At 33.3% G+C, this 15,361-nt stretch overlaps 1 protein-coding gene across 2 annotated transcripts in view; it reads right to left on the bottom strand.

The window, feature by feature from the left end:
* LOC147073309 (peripheral plasma membrane protein CASK-like) overlaps positions 1-15,361 on the bottom strand; it is a 686,848-nt gene that overhangs the window by 470,052 nt on the left and 201,435 nt on the right. For both annotated transcript variants that reach the window (XM_085945407.1, XM_085945406.1), the window contains exon 5: positions 1,227-1,408. In XM_085945407.1, the coding sequence (XP_085801533.1) occupies positions 1,227-1,408 (182 nt within the window). The remainder of the gene's footprint in view (positions 1-1,226; positions 1,409-15,361) is intronic.

Genomic DNA, 15,361 nt, shown 5'->3' with positions numbered 1-15,361 from the left:
TTATTTGACAGAGATTAGTTCCACAACCATGAAACGATAATAATTTAGAATATAGTAAGTGCTCATGTATTTTTTGAACAGCATCCTTGGAAGCAAAAGTCACCGTACCTCCCTAGTACATATCTACCATAATACATGTTGCATCAATTCTCGCTTTCAAATAAAAAGTTACCCCGAAAATGAATACTGTCTTTAATAAAAAATGAAAATAATTTCTTATACCTATACCAAGCATGAACATTATATGAACACTTATTCTTGTACATTAAATGAGAAGGTAGCATAATGTGTCTTGTACCAAACCACGTGTTAACAACAAATGATGTGCATAGTGTTAAACGAGTACAAGTGACATATAATCAAAAAAAGTAGTTAGAAGTAGTTTTCACATCACCACATAAGCACCTGTTTATGCATGAAAAATGATTCAACCATGTACTTAATTGCTTTATACGAAAAGTTATAAGCACTTTGTTAATAAAATTTGACTAAATTCATAGAGTTGCTGCCAAAAGTTGGTAAGTCGATAATTTAGGTATTTAGAGTTAACAACAGATTGTAGGATTATACCTATATTATAGAACATGCACATAAAGCACAAAAATATTATATAATAAATTAGCATTATGCCTGATTTTAGATGGCACGTCAAGCTTTAAAATTGCGATTACTTTATAACATGATTTCGAGACTTACCAACTTTTGGCAGTAACATGAACGTGTATAAAATATTGTTATTATTTAGATACATAACAATGCATCTAATTTGAAGGTTGAAGATACTAATACACATAAAGACGTAAGTATCTATTTTTTTTTACTTAGAATGAATTATTTCTCATTTGTAGAATTTCGAAAGCTTTTATGTAAAATTTATAAAAGCATATTTTTTTAAATACTCAACTTGATTACTTATGCACTTGTATCTTTTTAATACTCAGGTCCTAAAAATGTGTTACTTCGGTGCGAATCTTTTGTATTCAACATGAAGCAATTTAATTTATCCTGTACCAAACCACGTATGAACAATAATGTATTCTGTACCAAACCGCATTTGAACAATGAATGCTTTCCCTATACCTTTCCCCAGTATCACGCCTACCGTCTCTTATAAGGGGGGTACCCGAATGAGTGATGATAAAGCGAAATGTCTCCACCGCGAATGATCAATGTGTTTCAAGCCAAAGCTATTGTTGTACCGTCCCGCCAAGTGGGCTTCCCCGTACCTGGAGGTCCAGCCGCGGCCTGTCCGCCAGCTAGCTGGATGGCGACTCCGAACCCTCCCAGCTTGACGGGCGCCGAGTTCTCTCTGCTGGCCAGCAGAACGCAGTGCGGCTTCACGTCCCTGTGGATGATGTCGTTTTCGTGGCAGTATCGCAGGGCTTCGAGGATCTGGCGCATGTAGTGACTGGAAGGAAAGAAAAATAAAATACCATTAAAATAAGAAATAAAAAGAAATGTTAACTTAGTCACACAGTAAAAACCCTTTCTTTATGAGAATACTTTTAGAATAGAATAGAATGAGGTTTTAAATATTATCGTTGTGCACTTGTGGAGACACCTTGCCACTGTTAATTTTGCCTACAATGAAGTTAGCTGCAACATTGGCTGCACACTACAACTCATACTAACAATCGGCGACCAATGGACAGAGCTAATTTCCTTACCCGAATCGACAAAATCATTCTCAAATATATGAAAAACAATGAACGCGTGTCAATATCGAATAGGTACGGCCATATATTTCTGATACAATAGCTCACGGTGAACTGTGATACGGCCAACTTGGTCAATTTAAACGTATTAAATTTATGGACACAAAAAAATGTTCGAAAAGAAAACCTAAAGGTCGTTGGAATGACGGATAGTTAAATATACAATTATCACTTAAGTATATAACTTTTCTTATGACATAAAAATAGAATTATTAAGCGCATAGACAAGAATGTCGATACCTATCAATATTCACTACCACCAGATATTTTTTTTAGTTCACTAAGAAATGTTATACTTACTAAAAAAAACTTCTGCACGAATTACCATTTCGAGTACAGATTGCAATACCGGTATTTCAAAAATCTTAAATATTGGTATTTTCGGTATTAAGAAAGCATACACGTTTATGTTTTTTGAAAATGAATTTAATGATATTTTTCCATTACGTACTACGTTTTGTATATTAAATATAGTGTATAAGATTAATGCCGCCAAAACGCAAATATATGACTGAAATCAAAAAAAGTTAAATAACAATAAAACAAATTCATCAATTAATACACTTATAAAATTATCGCGATGAATTGACATATTATGTATTTCAAAAAAGAAAATATTCGTGGCAAATATTTCCAATTATTTTATAACTTTACTGTTGATCCAACGTTAATAGTACATCCAACAAACGTTGAATTTGAGTGAGATTTTTCTGCACCCGGACTTATAGTATTTGTAAAAATTAGCAATTCCAAAATATTATGACATATACATATTTATAAAGGTCAACATATTAAATGTAGGTAAGTACTTTAGGTTGCTAGAAAATAGTGTTTTCAATTGATTTTAATAGCTATATTAATTGATAGGTATTTTTTTTAACTATAATATGTTTTGATGAATACCGGTATTGATATTCATCGTTTCATCATTCAAAATTCTTTTCGGATTGAATGCTTTTCTGCATTTATGAATCTATCGGTTTCGGCCAATAATTATCCTTCGTACAAATTACCGGATACGAACCTAATCAATATTGATGGTACGACAGAAACAATGAAATAATCACTATAATTAAACATCGTTGTAGGACGACCAAAGGAGATTGTCATGTTCAATATTATTATTCTGTGAGAAAATTTCATTGAGATTCAAGTCACTAAAATATAATAGACCTCGTTTGTCTTATTAAGAGCAACCCCATACAGTTTAACGGCGCAACCCGGAAGGAGTTGTCAGTAAATGAAAGACGAAACAATTGGGTGCGGTTTTTCGGCGGCAAAAGTAAAATAAATTAATGTTAGCGAATGGCCTCCGTAATTGTGGGCATTTTTCTCGCCGGCTATTTGCACTGGATTTCCGATAATTCGCGTGGCGAATAACGATCAATTCCGCACCCTTGAGTGATATAAAAAAATGTTTATTGCGGGTCGTTCTATCCATAAGTGAATATTATACAAATAGGATTGGCCGTTTGTACTACATGGGACAATACATAGGTAAGAGAAAAAATATTTTTAATTACTTAAATACTTATACCCATTTCATGCAAGTACCTATATATATTTTTACTTCCACCCCCCCCCCCAAAATAATGGTTAGATATATTGTACGTATTAATTAATACTCATTTATTAAATATAAAACAAAACACGAAACGGCAATATTTTTAATTTATTGGCTCAGTGTCTCGTTTCCGGTTAACATACTGAAAGTAAGTGACAGCGGAGCGAAACGCACAAACTGGCATACTAAACAATCTCTCGGTTAAAATGTTGTTGATTAAACAGGCTATGCTCCTTGCTTTCAATTATGTACGAGAGTCTACTGTATGTGGTTTTTTCCAAACTCTCAATAATAAAAACTAGCATGTTTGATCGTAATCAGAGCATAATATTATGTACCTCGTGAGTAGAGGTCATATTGTTGGCATCGCTCTCGGTTCAATTCCTGGTGAGATCACAATATATTTATGTGATAAAGTACGGCAGTTTATGTGATTGTTTTGAACATGTTCAAACACGCGCGTCAATATCATTTTACTCCCTACTTCAATTATAGTTTGTCAATTTATGGCTACGGCCGTATGTTGTAGCTTAACCACTGGGGAATGACAAAAGAAATGGCGTATTTCAAAAAAACACTACCTTATTCTTAGGTCAATAATTATTATAAAGCAATCATTATTCATAAGATCTTTATCACACTTGAATGGTCAAAGACATAGCCTATAATAAATATCTTTAGAATCATCTTCAAATGTGTTAATCTTGTCGATTTTTTGAATAATAAAATGCCTAATTCTAGTCAAATTTGGGATCACAGAGATTATCAATATAATTTTTTATCGTGAATATTTTACAAAAATTATCTTGTAATAAATTATGCTAATGGTTTTATAAATGCGTTTAAAAATTAATAAATGTAAAAAATCTTAACACCACTGCACAGTTATGTACCAAAATATGACTATATTCTAAAACATTAGAGCGAGAGGTTTAAAAGAATACTATTTTATGTAACAAAAATACTTTATGCAGTCATCAAATGTTTAAAATAACTATAAAGGATAATAAGGCTTCAAAATTATATAAATAGATTATCTACAACGTTTAAGGAGTGTCCAGGATCATGGTTTGAAAATACAATAAAAACTCAATTTTGACCTACGACGAGCACGTGGGCTGTTAAGTACTAATGCATCATTATTTTGGTAACATCAACTAAAAAAAACCTTTTATAAATTACTGTTTACTGTATGATTAAACCTACGCAATTTTCCTGTGCTATGTATTTCCGATATGTGCGGAGATAAACAATAAATCGTCTTTCGATGAGATAAAAAATATTTTTTTTAATAAATCGTGCTATCGGTGAATGGATACTTATTATATGAATAAAATAGATCGCCATTCATAATATTATATCGATGTTATATATTACCATAATAAAGACGGAAAACGTTCAAGAAAACTTTAGTCTAAATATATAAAAGTGACGATAAAATACTAATGATATTAAATTCTAAACGATTTGTACTATTCTATTTGAGTAATTTTTACGACCCGGGTTTCGCCTTTCGGCATCTTCAGGAACTATACACACTCACTAACGGAAAATGTACACACAATAGACCTCTCGACTATGAAAAGCTTGGCAATATAATTATTATTGTATGGTAATACCCATTGTAATACGTGTTATGATGGCGATTTATCGCACAGGCAAAATGTCCACAGGGGTGCATCTAAACTTGTCAGCTCCACAGACATACACGTATCTAAAACTACCACTGTTTGAGATATATTTCGATTTCGTGAAAATGTTCCAATTTTCAGTTGATAGCGTGTATGTCAATTTATGATTTTTGTTGTAATTGTCTGTTTAAGATAGCCGAAAGTAAATAATGAAATAGGTTAGTAGGTGAACTTGCAGACAACAATATGAAACTAAACAATTAAAAGAAAAAAGAACATTTTATATACAACGTTTTTAAATTTTCTGTTGAATTATTATGCTCAATATGCTCAAACTTGTACTTGATATGAAGTAAATAAAAAACAAACAAATATAGAATACTGAAATGTGATTCTGACATTTCATTTCGATTTCCATAGTAACGCACGTATATAAATTAATAATTTTGTTGCTAGGACGACCGCCTTAGCAACTAATAATATTCTTTTTTATAATAGATTTTTCTGAAATAACTTTCCATATAAAACAGAATTAACTAAAAATGAATTCAATTCTGCTAAAGGTATTAAAAGAATGCATTGGCACCGTGTTCTGATATATTCTAAAAGTTTCAAATGTCTAGCTAGTCGGGAAGTTAGTTAAAAATCGATTGCAAGATTTGTACCGGACATTGAAGTTAAATTCCCTCCACCAAACCCGCCCCGTACCACCCTCGGTCTTAATCGAGAGTATCACGGGACCCGTCAATTGGCCTGGGAGTGTCCTGGGAGAAGATTCCCAAGACTTACAACCACCGGACAAATAAGAATACGAGCTAATAAAAACGTTGTAAAATAAAAGTGGACAGCATTTTAAGCCTGCTTAAGGGCGGCACTTTGCCTAGTAACGTCACTGCCCGACACCCACGACAAAAACTGAATCGGCCATCTATGTCGGGCTAGTTATATACCTATAGCAAACAGTTTTCATCGAATTCTATAATCAAATATTATAATAAATTTCAAATTCAAATAAAAATTAAATATTTATTTCTTTTTTTACAGATAGTGAACATTACAAACTATTAATTTAAGACGTTCACAACATGACATTTAGAAATAAAGAAATATTATTAAAATAGTATTACATAAAAGTTATACAGTATAATAGTGTAAATACAATATATAATATATACTTGTATATAAATCAGATACAAGGAAGTACACCGAATAATGACACACAATATATATATACTTATATATAAATCAGATACACGGAAGTACACCGAATAATGACATGTCAATACTACCAAGAATGGCAGAGGTCTCATTTTCACCGCGTATAAGTTGGAAAAATATAAATATCGTCAAGTGTTTAAGCTACAGTATGTACCTATGTAAGCATACAGGAAGCCAGTTGGATAAAGCCACGGATAGTATCCATACAACCTCAAGTAAAGGAGTCAATAAAGCTAAATAATGAAGCTTGTCGAATAGTAGCAAAGAATACAATCTGCAAGTGACATGTCTTGCAAAGGGTTGGTTAAATATTTTGAAACAATCATGTTTTACCTCCGTATTAATTAGACGTCTCTGACAAGGGTTAAGCATTATTTTGTAAACTTCTATGTAAAAGTGTATGAAGCCCACCCCATTATGCGATTAGGCATAAAAACCGATGTAAAAAACTAAACATTCACAAATAATAATTCATTAAAACGTCTGCCTGTGATTTCAAAATATTAACTTTTAGATCAGTGTTACGACGATTTACATTAAATTTACACTATTCACAATATGATACAGAAGGACAAAATAATATACCTATATATTTTTAACATTTTATAAGTCTATCTGTCGGCTCAGTCACTGGACCAATATTGATGAAACATGCCAAGCTTATAGCCTACACTGCTAGTACCAAAATAATATAGCAGCATCACGATAATCCAAAAGGTTTTGAAGTTACAGGATAAAACCTCTTGAAAATAGCGCACTTGTAAAAATTCACCGTGAATCGTATGCGAGTAGCTGAAGTGGTCGGATAGCAGCGGTGAAATGGTGAGGTGATGTGCGCGGGATCACTCGAGCTCTCTTAATTACATTGGCAGACGCGCAGACCCAACCCGATCCAATAACCGTCGTGGCCAACGTTTTAACACTATTTGCAATTACACGCAACGATTCAATCGCGATGGTCCTTGCTTTTGATTAGTTTAAAATAAACATAGTGTTGCTAGTATTAAAAATATAGGTTGACCGAAAACGAGATATTTCTTAGATTGGTGGCTACACTGAACGTATTCCCGCACAATTTTACGTCAAAAAAACTGAGCTGTCAAACCTAGCGAGCATCTGTTGAAATTTGCGCGACCGTTTGACATTTTTCGACGAGGACTGTGTCCTCAGCGCTAGTCCATAAATTTTTTTGAGATTTCGCCATCTTTTAGTTGTTGAAATCGAGCAGTAGAATGAACGACCATTTGCGCGGCTCGCGAGCGGGAGCATATTCGGCAATCTTCGCTTGCTAATGAATGGATCACACGACGGAATAATAGAAAATTTTCCACTTTTGTCCCGATCGCTCACGATCCTTGAAAACCATAGAGAATAGGGCAGACGCAATCTGCCAATGTAATTTGAGCTTTACACTGACTGTATATTTATAGAAATGGAACGGCCTGGCAGAGGCGCGCCTAGATCTTATAGTTGCATAATAAATTAATTTGAAAAAAATCAAGTCGACGCAGTATTTTACTCGATATTGTGTAGGTAGGTAGTAGGTATCTGTCTACTTGTTATATCTATATATATATATATATATATATTGCGAGCCAGTTATTAGTTATTCAAAGCACCACACGTCAAGTTATAGTTGTTGGTCTCTAGGTTAAATATTTTTCAATTAAAAAACAAAACAAACCGGCTGTGCAGTATGACATTAGCATCACTTTGAAGTTGAAATGACATCCAGAGTTGTGATTGGTATTTTTATTTATTCCATAACGCATAGATATATAGCCCAAATGACATGCATATACAGCTGAGTGAGTTTGAATACTCGACAGATGTTACCTGTCACTAGTCCTACGCGCATGCTCTTACACGCAACATGTATGTTTACTTTTTTCGCTATCCAATAAACAGTCGATAAACGGAAAAATAGCGTATAGCGATTTGTGATATTCCATGCATCTCGCCCTAAACACTTTAAACACACTAAACTAAGAAAATTCCTTGAATTTTGTTTGTTTCCATAGCACTATTTTTTCAAACGTTTTCATTAGCTCGTATTCTTATTTGTCCGGTGGTTGTTTATCCAGTACAAATCTTGCAATCGATTTTTAACTAACTTCCCGACTAGCTGGACATTTGAAACTTTTAGAATACCTATATCAGAACACGATGCCAATGCATTCTTTTAATACTTTTAGCCATCTTTACGTAGAATTGAATTCATTTTCAGTTAATTCTGTTTCGTATAGAAAGTTATTTCAGAAAAATCCGTAAAAAGTTAAAGACTATTATTGGTTACTAAGGCGGTGGTCCTAGCAACTAAATTATTAATATATACTTGCGTTACTATGGAAATCAAAATGACATTTCAGTATTCTATATTTGTTTGTTTTTTATTTACTTCATATCAAGTACAAGTTTGAGCATATTGACCATAATAATTCAACAGAAAATTTAAAAACGTTGTAAGTATATAAAAAGTTATTTTTATCTTGTAATTATATTAAAACATTTTTTAAGACATAAGATTTAATGATTACAATATAATAATAGTGTGTATGTATATTGTTAGTATATAAACCAAGGAGTTTAAATCTTCATTTAATTTTAATAATAAAAATATATACATAAAATATATTATATACAAGTTCATCAACAGTTCTCTGAGCCAACGAAAAATAACGAATATTTTGAAATCAACGTCTAAAAAAATAATTTGAGAAATACCATGCCGTTAATTAAATATCCCAAATACCAGAGAATCGGCGCAGTGTAAAGCGATGCCATGGAAATTTGACAGGAAATTATAGAAATAAAAACCGGAGCAAATTTAGTATCATTAATTATTTCCGTGGAGAGGACCTCTTGTCAAATAATTGAATTGATGTTGATTCAAATTGAACGGGAAAAGTTTGTTGCATGGAATAGGTACGGGATAGCGAAGTTTTCACAGTCCATTAGTCGATAAGTTTCAATTAATGTTAGGGGGAAAGTTCCTAATGTCCCCATAAAGAGTCTTCTTTATTCCCCAAATAAGGACCTATAGTTGTAATCACGAAACGAGATTTATTAGACAGCTGAGGATTGGGTATAATTGTGCAATAATTAGCTTCTACCCTGAATAGTTTGCGATACTTAACGGCCCACGTGCTCAGCGTAGGTCAAAATGGAGCTTTTATGGTATTTTCAGAGCATAAGCCTGGACATTCCTTTGACGTTTTTAAAAAAATATTTTTTTTTCGGTTAGGTACATGTTCAAACACGCGCGATAACATGATCTTACTCCTTACTTCATTTATCGTTTGTAAATTTATGGCTACGGCCGTATCTTGTAGCTTAGCTACTGGGAAATGCCAATAAAAATGGCGTATTTCCAAAAAATACTACCTTATTCTTAGGACAATAATTAATATAAAGCAAACATTATTCGTAGGATGTTTATCACATTTGAATGGTCAAAGACATATGTTATAATAAGTATCTTTATAATTATCTTCAAATGTGTTAATCGTGCCCATTTTTGACTAATAAAATGCCTAATTCTTGTCAAATTTGGGATCAAAAAGATTATAAAATATAATTCTTTATCGTAAATATGTCACTATATAATGTTAACATTAATTTTACTAATGGTTTTGTAAATGCGTTTAATAATTAATAAATTTGAAAAATCTGAACACCACTGCACATGGACGTACTGAAATATGACTATATTCTAAAACATTAGAGCGAGAGTTTTAAAAGAAAACTATTTTATGTAATAAAAATACTTTATGCAGTCATCAAATGTTTAAAATAAATATAAAGGATAATAAGGCTTCAAAATTATATAAATAGATTATCTACAACGTTTAAGGAATGTCCAGGGTTATGCTCTTAAAATACCATAAAAGCTCCATTTTGACCTACGCTGAGCATGTGGGCCCTTAAACGAGCTTATTTTTTGTGATCATTCAGTGGATTGAATGCGTGCCTGCTTATAAATCCGTGAACAAAGGTACCTACTTACGGATTGCGCAGCTGCGATCAAAGGGGGATTTGAAAAACAAAACAAATTATTAATACACTTAACATCTTAGACGTCATACATAAAACAACAGTAGCCCAGTCGCACATTGAAAATCGTCCCCACTGGGATAATAGTCATAAATCAAAACAGAGCGCAACATGCAACTTTCTTATGTGCTTATATGCAAGGCCGTGCGAGGATAGTGACGTCACACGGCAAGCCAAAATGAATGACGAAGTGCAACATTTCGGGTGAAAATGGTTGATTATGAATTGTGAAATTAAAATCACGCATTCCACCAATATGCGGAGTACCATTTGGCAACGTGTGTTTTCTGAATAATGATGACGTCACGTCGACGTATTCGACACGTATCATACGAGACGAGTTTAGATCTACGAGCCGGCTAATATAACTGAAAAAATAACATTCAGTTAAAGAGATTTACCGTACTTTGCCAGTCTGCACATATGTAAAATATGTTGGTACATATCTAACTGTTAAATAATCTTACACGCCTGATTCAATATATTTTAGATAAAATCTATTTAAAAAAAAAAAAAAAACTGTTAATATAACCTCTGCTATGTGGAGGCCGCATATAATCTTTTTAATTGAACAAACTTACATAATTTTGAAAACAGTAGAAAGTTTCAACAAAAAATCTAAGAGTGATCCGGAACGTCGGTTAGTAATTAAGATAATTAATACCTACTTTGATTTAAAAATACAAAAACCGATTGCCAATAGTAACCCAATTTGGAAAGCGCTTCAGAGAGTATTGTAAGAGCCATTAGTTAAACTTTGTCGCAATTAGATAGGACATCTATAGCATTGTGGTTGATGTGCGTGGGCACGAATCCCGAGAGACGCAGGTTCGATTCCTGCTAAGTGTCGTAGTTTTTTCAAAAAAGATTTTTTCTATTAGTTATATATTTTCTCAGAAGTGTTTTTAAAATTACGTATGTTCAATAAAAAAGAATGTTATATTCTTAAATCGTGTGAATTATTTGTTGAATAAAAAAATCGTTAATTAAATTATTAGCAAGTTCAAGTAAGTTACAACAAAAAATCTTGGAGTGATCCGGGACGTCGGCTAGTAATTAAGGTAATTAATACCTACTTATATTTAAAATACAAAGCCGATTGCCAATAGTAACTCAATTTGGAAAGCGCTTCAGAGAGTATTGTAAGAGCCATTAGTTAAAATTTGTCGCAATTAGATAGGATACCTATAGCATTGAGGTCGATGTGCGTGAGCGCGAATCCCGAGAGACGCCGGTTCGATTCAAAAAAGCATGAACAGTTAAGTATTTTTTTTACTAAAATAAAACATTGAGTGTGTAAAAGCGATCAACCCTTCTTAGTTTTACCACAATATTCATACTTCCATTAATAACTGTGAGAAACATCAACTTTACGGAAATGAATTTTAATTACGCGACTAATTTAATACATCTCTATTTCGTTCTTTTAAGTAGATTAGCAAAGATATTTCACTTTTTTCGAGTTGCCCTCGGAATACTAATCAGTGGAATTCCGTAAAATTCATAAAAGAATTAATTTTCAGTTGGGAGTATTAAATTAGTGAACGATATTACTTTCACAAAGGTAGAGTTCAGCAATTTCCGCTGAAAAGTTGAGAGAAATTTATTACGGTCAAACATCACATGCCTTTGTATACAAATGAAACACGGTTTTTTTATAACATGTACGTATTTATCACTTGGTATTCACCACAATGTCGCCATACCCTGCTGCACATTCAACAGCTGACTCATTCTCACATTACATAGCTTCAGGCGCGTACACTATGGGGGGGGGGGGGGGGGGTTCCGGGCCCGGACCCACCCCTCCATAAACAAAAAAATACAAATTATTTAGGTAAATATTATATAACTTCTCCTTCGTCAAGATCTCATGACCGACGATCGTAGCCCGGATAATTTCTCAACGAGTTGGTCCTCTTCCTTTTGGCATTCGACGACACGCAAAGCAGTGTCAGTGGATCTCATGAATTGGTACAACCATATTATAACGCATTCAATGTTTGCTTTAATATTCTGACGCGGTATGTCTAAGAGACAAAAGAGCGAAGACAATACAAACAGACACTATAATAATATCAGGTCCCTTAAGACACAGTGAGTCGTCGCTTTTGAAAATTACGTTTATACATCCGAACGCACTCCATGACAACTTTGTAATAAATATATTATTAATTAAACAATCCTTTATTAAATAAGTAATACATACAATTTAAAAATGTTGTATTGGTTATGTATACCACTCGCAGCAAAAGTAAAAGCGATGTCAAATGTTTTTAAAGATTTTTTCTGTAATTTTTAAAACGTAGGTCTTCTTCTTATTGTGCCATCCCCTAGCGAAGGTCGGCCACCATCAAGGCGATCTTATCATTGTCGTCTGCTACCCGGAATAGTTCAGTGGAGCTGCACTCGTACCAATCACGGAGGTTCTTAAGCCACGAAATGCGGCGCCGTCCTCTGCTACGCTTCCCATTGATCTTTTCTTGAATGACAAGTTGGTGAATGCTGTATTTTTGTCCTCTCGTAATGTGGCCGAGGTACTGTAATTTCCTGGTTTTGATACTACGTAGAACTTCTCGGTCCTTCCTCATTCGATTGGAACTTCAACATTTGTCACCCGGTCAGTCCAAGGAATTTTGAGGATGCGCCAATACAGCTACAGTACTTACCTAAATATAAATACATCAATTTTAAATCTACAATTAAAAAACGAAACAATTGGTTTATGATAACATTGATAACGAATATCGTGTCAATTGTCATTTTAGATCGCATGGTTGTTTTCATTCAACATTCAACCAGCCTCTTACGAGATGTGTTGTCATTAAAATCTCCACATAAAATCAATGATATTTTATCCTGATTGTTTGAAGTTCATTTGTTTCGGTTGGTCGATGGTGTGCGTGGAGATGGGGAACCGTACTAAATACCTGGCAGCCAGCCGATGACCGCGTATTCGTAGGATTCCTACGCATATTTCACAATTCATTAATTTGATAACGAAAAATCTTTTCATTTATTTCGAATACCTATTCTATATTTAAAATTTATTTTTATTCTGCATTCGAATAGAATTAAACACTTCCTTGCAGAGCGTGTTGCCTTGATACTTTATAATATTTCGTGACGAATTTTGATCTACAAGCAACCATGCCCAGAGAAGTTTTTCCTTTAAAAAAAATCAAATAGTCACAGCACGAAATCCCAGCATGAATAAAGGCCGCCACGTTTTGAAATCAGATATTCCATTTTCCATTCTTCGTCTGTTTTCAGAATTTTTCCGTAAACAATGCAGTGTCCCCGACATTTCTGCGGTCGGTCCTCGGCATGTTGCGTCCACTCCTGGGAGCAGGGCCGGCTAAAAGCATTCGGGCTTTCAGAAAATCTGACTAAGCCTTTTGTAAGGAGAAGAAAAGCAGCAAATTATAATATTATGACGAGCGAGTTTAAAACATTTTTTATGTCAAAAAATCACTGAAGAATGAAAAAAAGTAGGGTAAAAAATAAAATGACATAATAAATTGACTGCTTTGCTAACCGAAAATATAACCTCGTCGACGATACCTAGCTTAGACAGGGGAAGAAGTGAATGTATGCAGAAAGTAGCCATTCCACAATCTGTGACAAAAAAATATATTATATTATTAAAAGCCATAAAAAAATTCACTGATTGCAGAATATGCCACTTCTGATTTGTAAGAAACAGCCGCACTACACTAACACCACAATATAATAAAACGCTAAAAAACTACTAAAACAGCACGTGGTATTTATCAATATACAAATAATAATATGCTGTATGAAGATAATAATATATGTTTTAATTTTTCAACATCACACCTAACACAAAAATGGCTACTTCTTGTTACACTGTTTGTGTTCTGTGGACTGGCTGCTTTCTGCAAAATACGCTCAACTACACACTTGATATGGGACAAGACATATGGATATGGATACCAGTGGCGAAGGTTCCATAGTAGGCGATTATTTAAAGCCTACCTTCTAAGAAAAATAGATCTTCAAGTAACCAATTTAATTTAAAAAAAAAAATTAACAAAGAAAAATCAATCCAATGCAGAGTCATATATCGTGAAAATTTAGAAGTTTTGTTTTATTTAATAATGTTTATAACCCATACTAGCGCCGCCTGGATTCCAACTATATTATGAATTAATGTGACCCCTTTTCCAGATCTGTTTTGTATGACTTCAGTCTCATGGCGCCAACCACTGTCTGGCTTTTTATTCCGAAATAATAAGCTGTTTACTATGCGCTTAGATCTCTAGGGAACATTTATTCAAAATAATTATTAATAAGATAATTTAAAAAATAATTTCTATGGGATTCAATCACATATAAATATTGATTGTTAAAAATATAAAATAATTTATCTCGCGATTTTTATTTATCAGTTATTTATACCAAAGTCTGTGTTTTAAATATAGAAGTATTTTAAAATGTCTAGTTTTACGGGTTAAATTATAAATTTTTATGGAACATATTATACACAACAACGGATATTTTCAAAGATGATAGATAATATATTTTGAGCGTATGTTACGTTTATAGGAAAATACATAATTCAATCTAATTGCTTATTTATAAACCAATTGAGATGTTGAAATTTCATCGATTTAGTGTACCTATTCATCAGTAGTAATATTGGGTTATCTTCTTATTTCCCGTAAATATATCTGACAAGCGTGGTAACTCCACAGCCTACCTCTTTCCAAAAGTCACCCTTCGCCACTGATGGATACATATTATAATATGTAAAAAATTTGATAACAATACATATTTTGAAAATATTTCAGCACATCAATTATATATACAAGACTGCTATCGGCGGCTATCGACAGTAGTTTATCATATGTATGTATAGAGGATGTTAACTGTTACAATACGTTAACCATATGAACTGTCAAAAAAAGCAATATTTTAACAGCACCTCTCTTGGCTGTGTTAACTTTCAGAGCGAGATAGACAGTTTATTGTAACAATTATTACAACCCAAGGTGACATCACCGAAACGGACGGAATTTATTAGCATCGTAAAGAAAGGGTTAAAAAAACAATTTTTGCATATTTGGGATGATGATGAGGTGGAGGAGATAAAGTCGTTGTTGCTTGGATGTTGTGGGGTGAGGGTTCATTTATCGACACAAGAAAAAATAAATACG

This window comes from Rhyacophila brunnea, unplaced genomic scaffold, assembly GCF_057557595.1.
Source record: "Rhyacophila brunnea isolate RB1 unplaced genomic scaffold, BYU_Rbru_1.0 scaffold_18, whole genome shotgun sequence".
Lineage (NCBI taxonomy): Eukaryota > Metazoa > Arthropoda > Insecta > Trichoptera > Rhyacophilidae > Rhyacophila > Rhyacophila brunnea.
The sequence above is the reverse complement of the archived record's forward strand: the minus strand, read 5'-3'. Positions and strand labels throughout refer to the sequence as shown.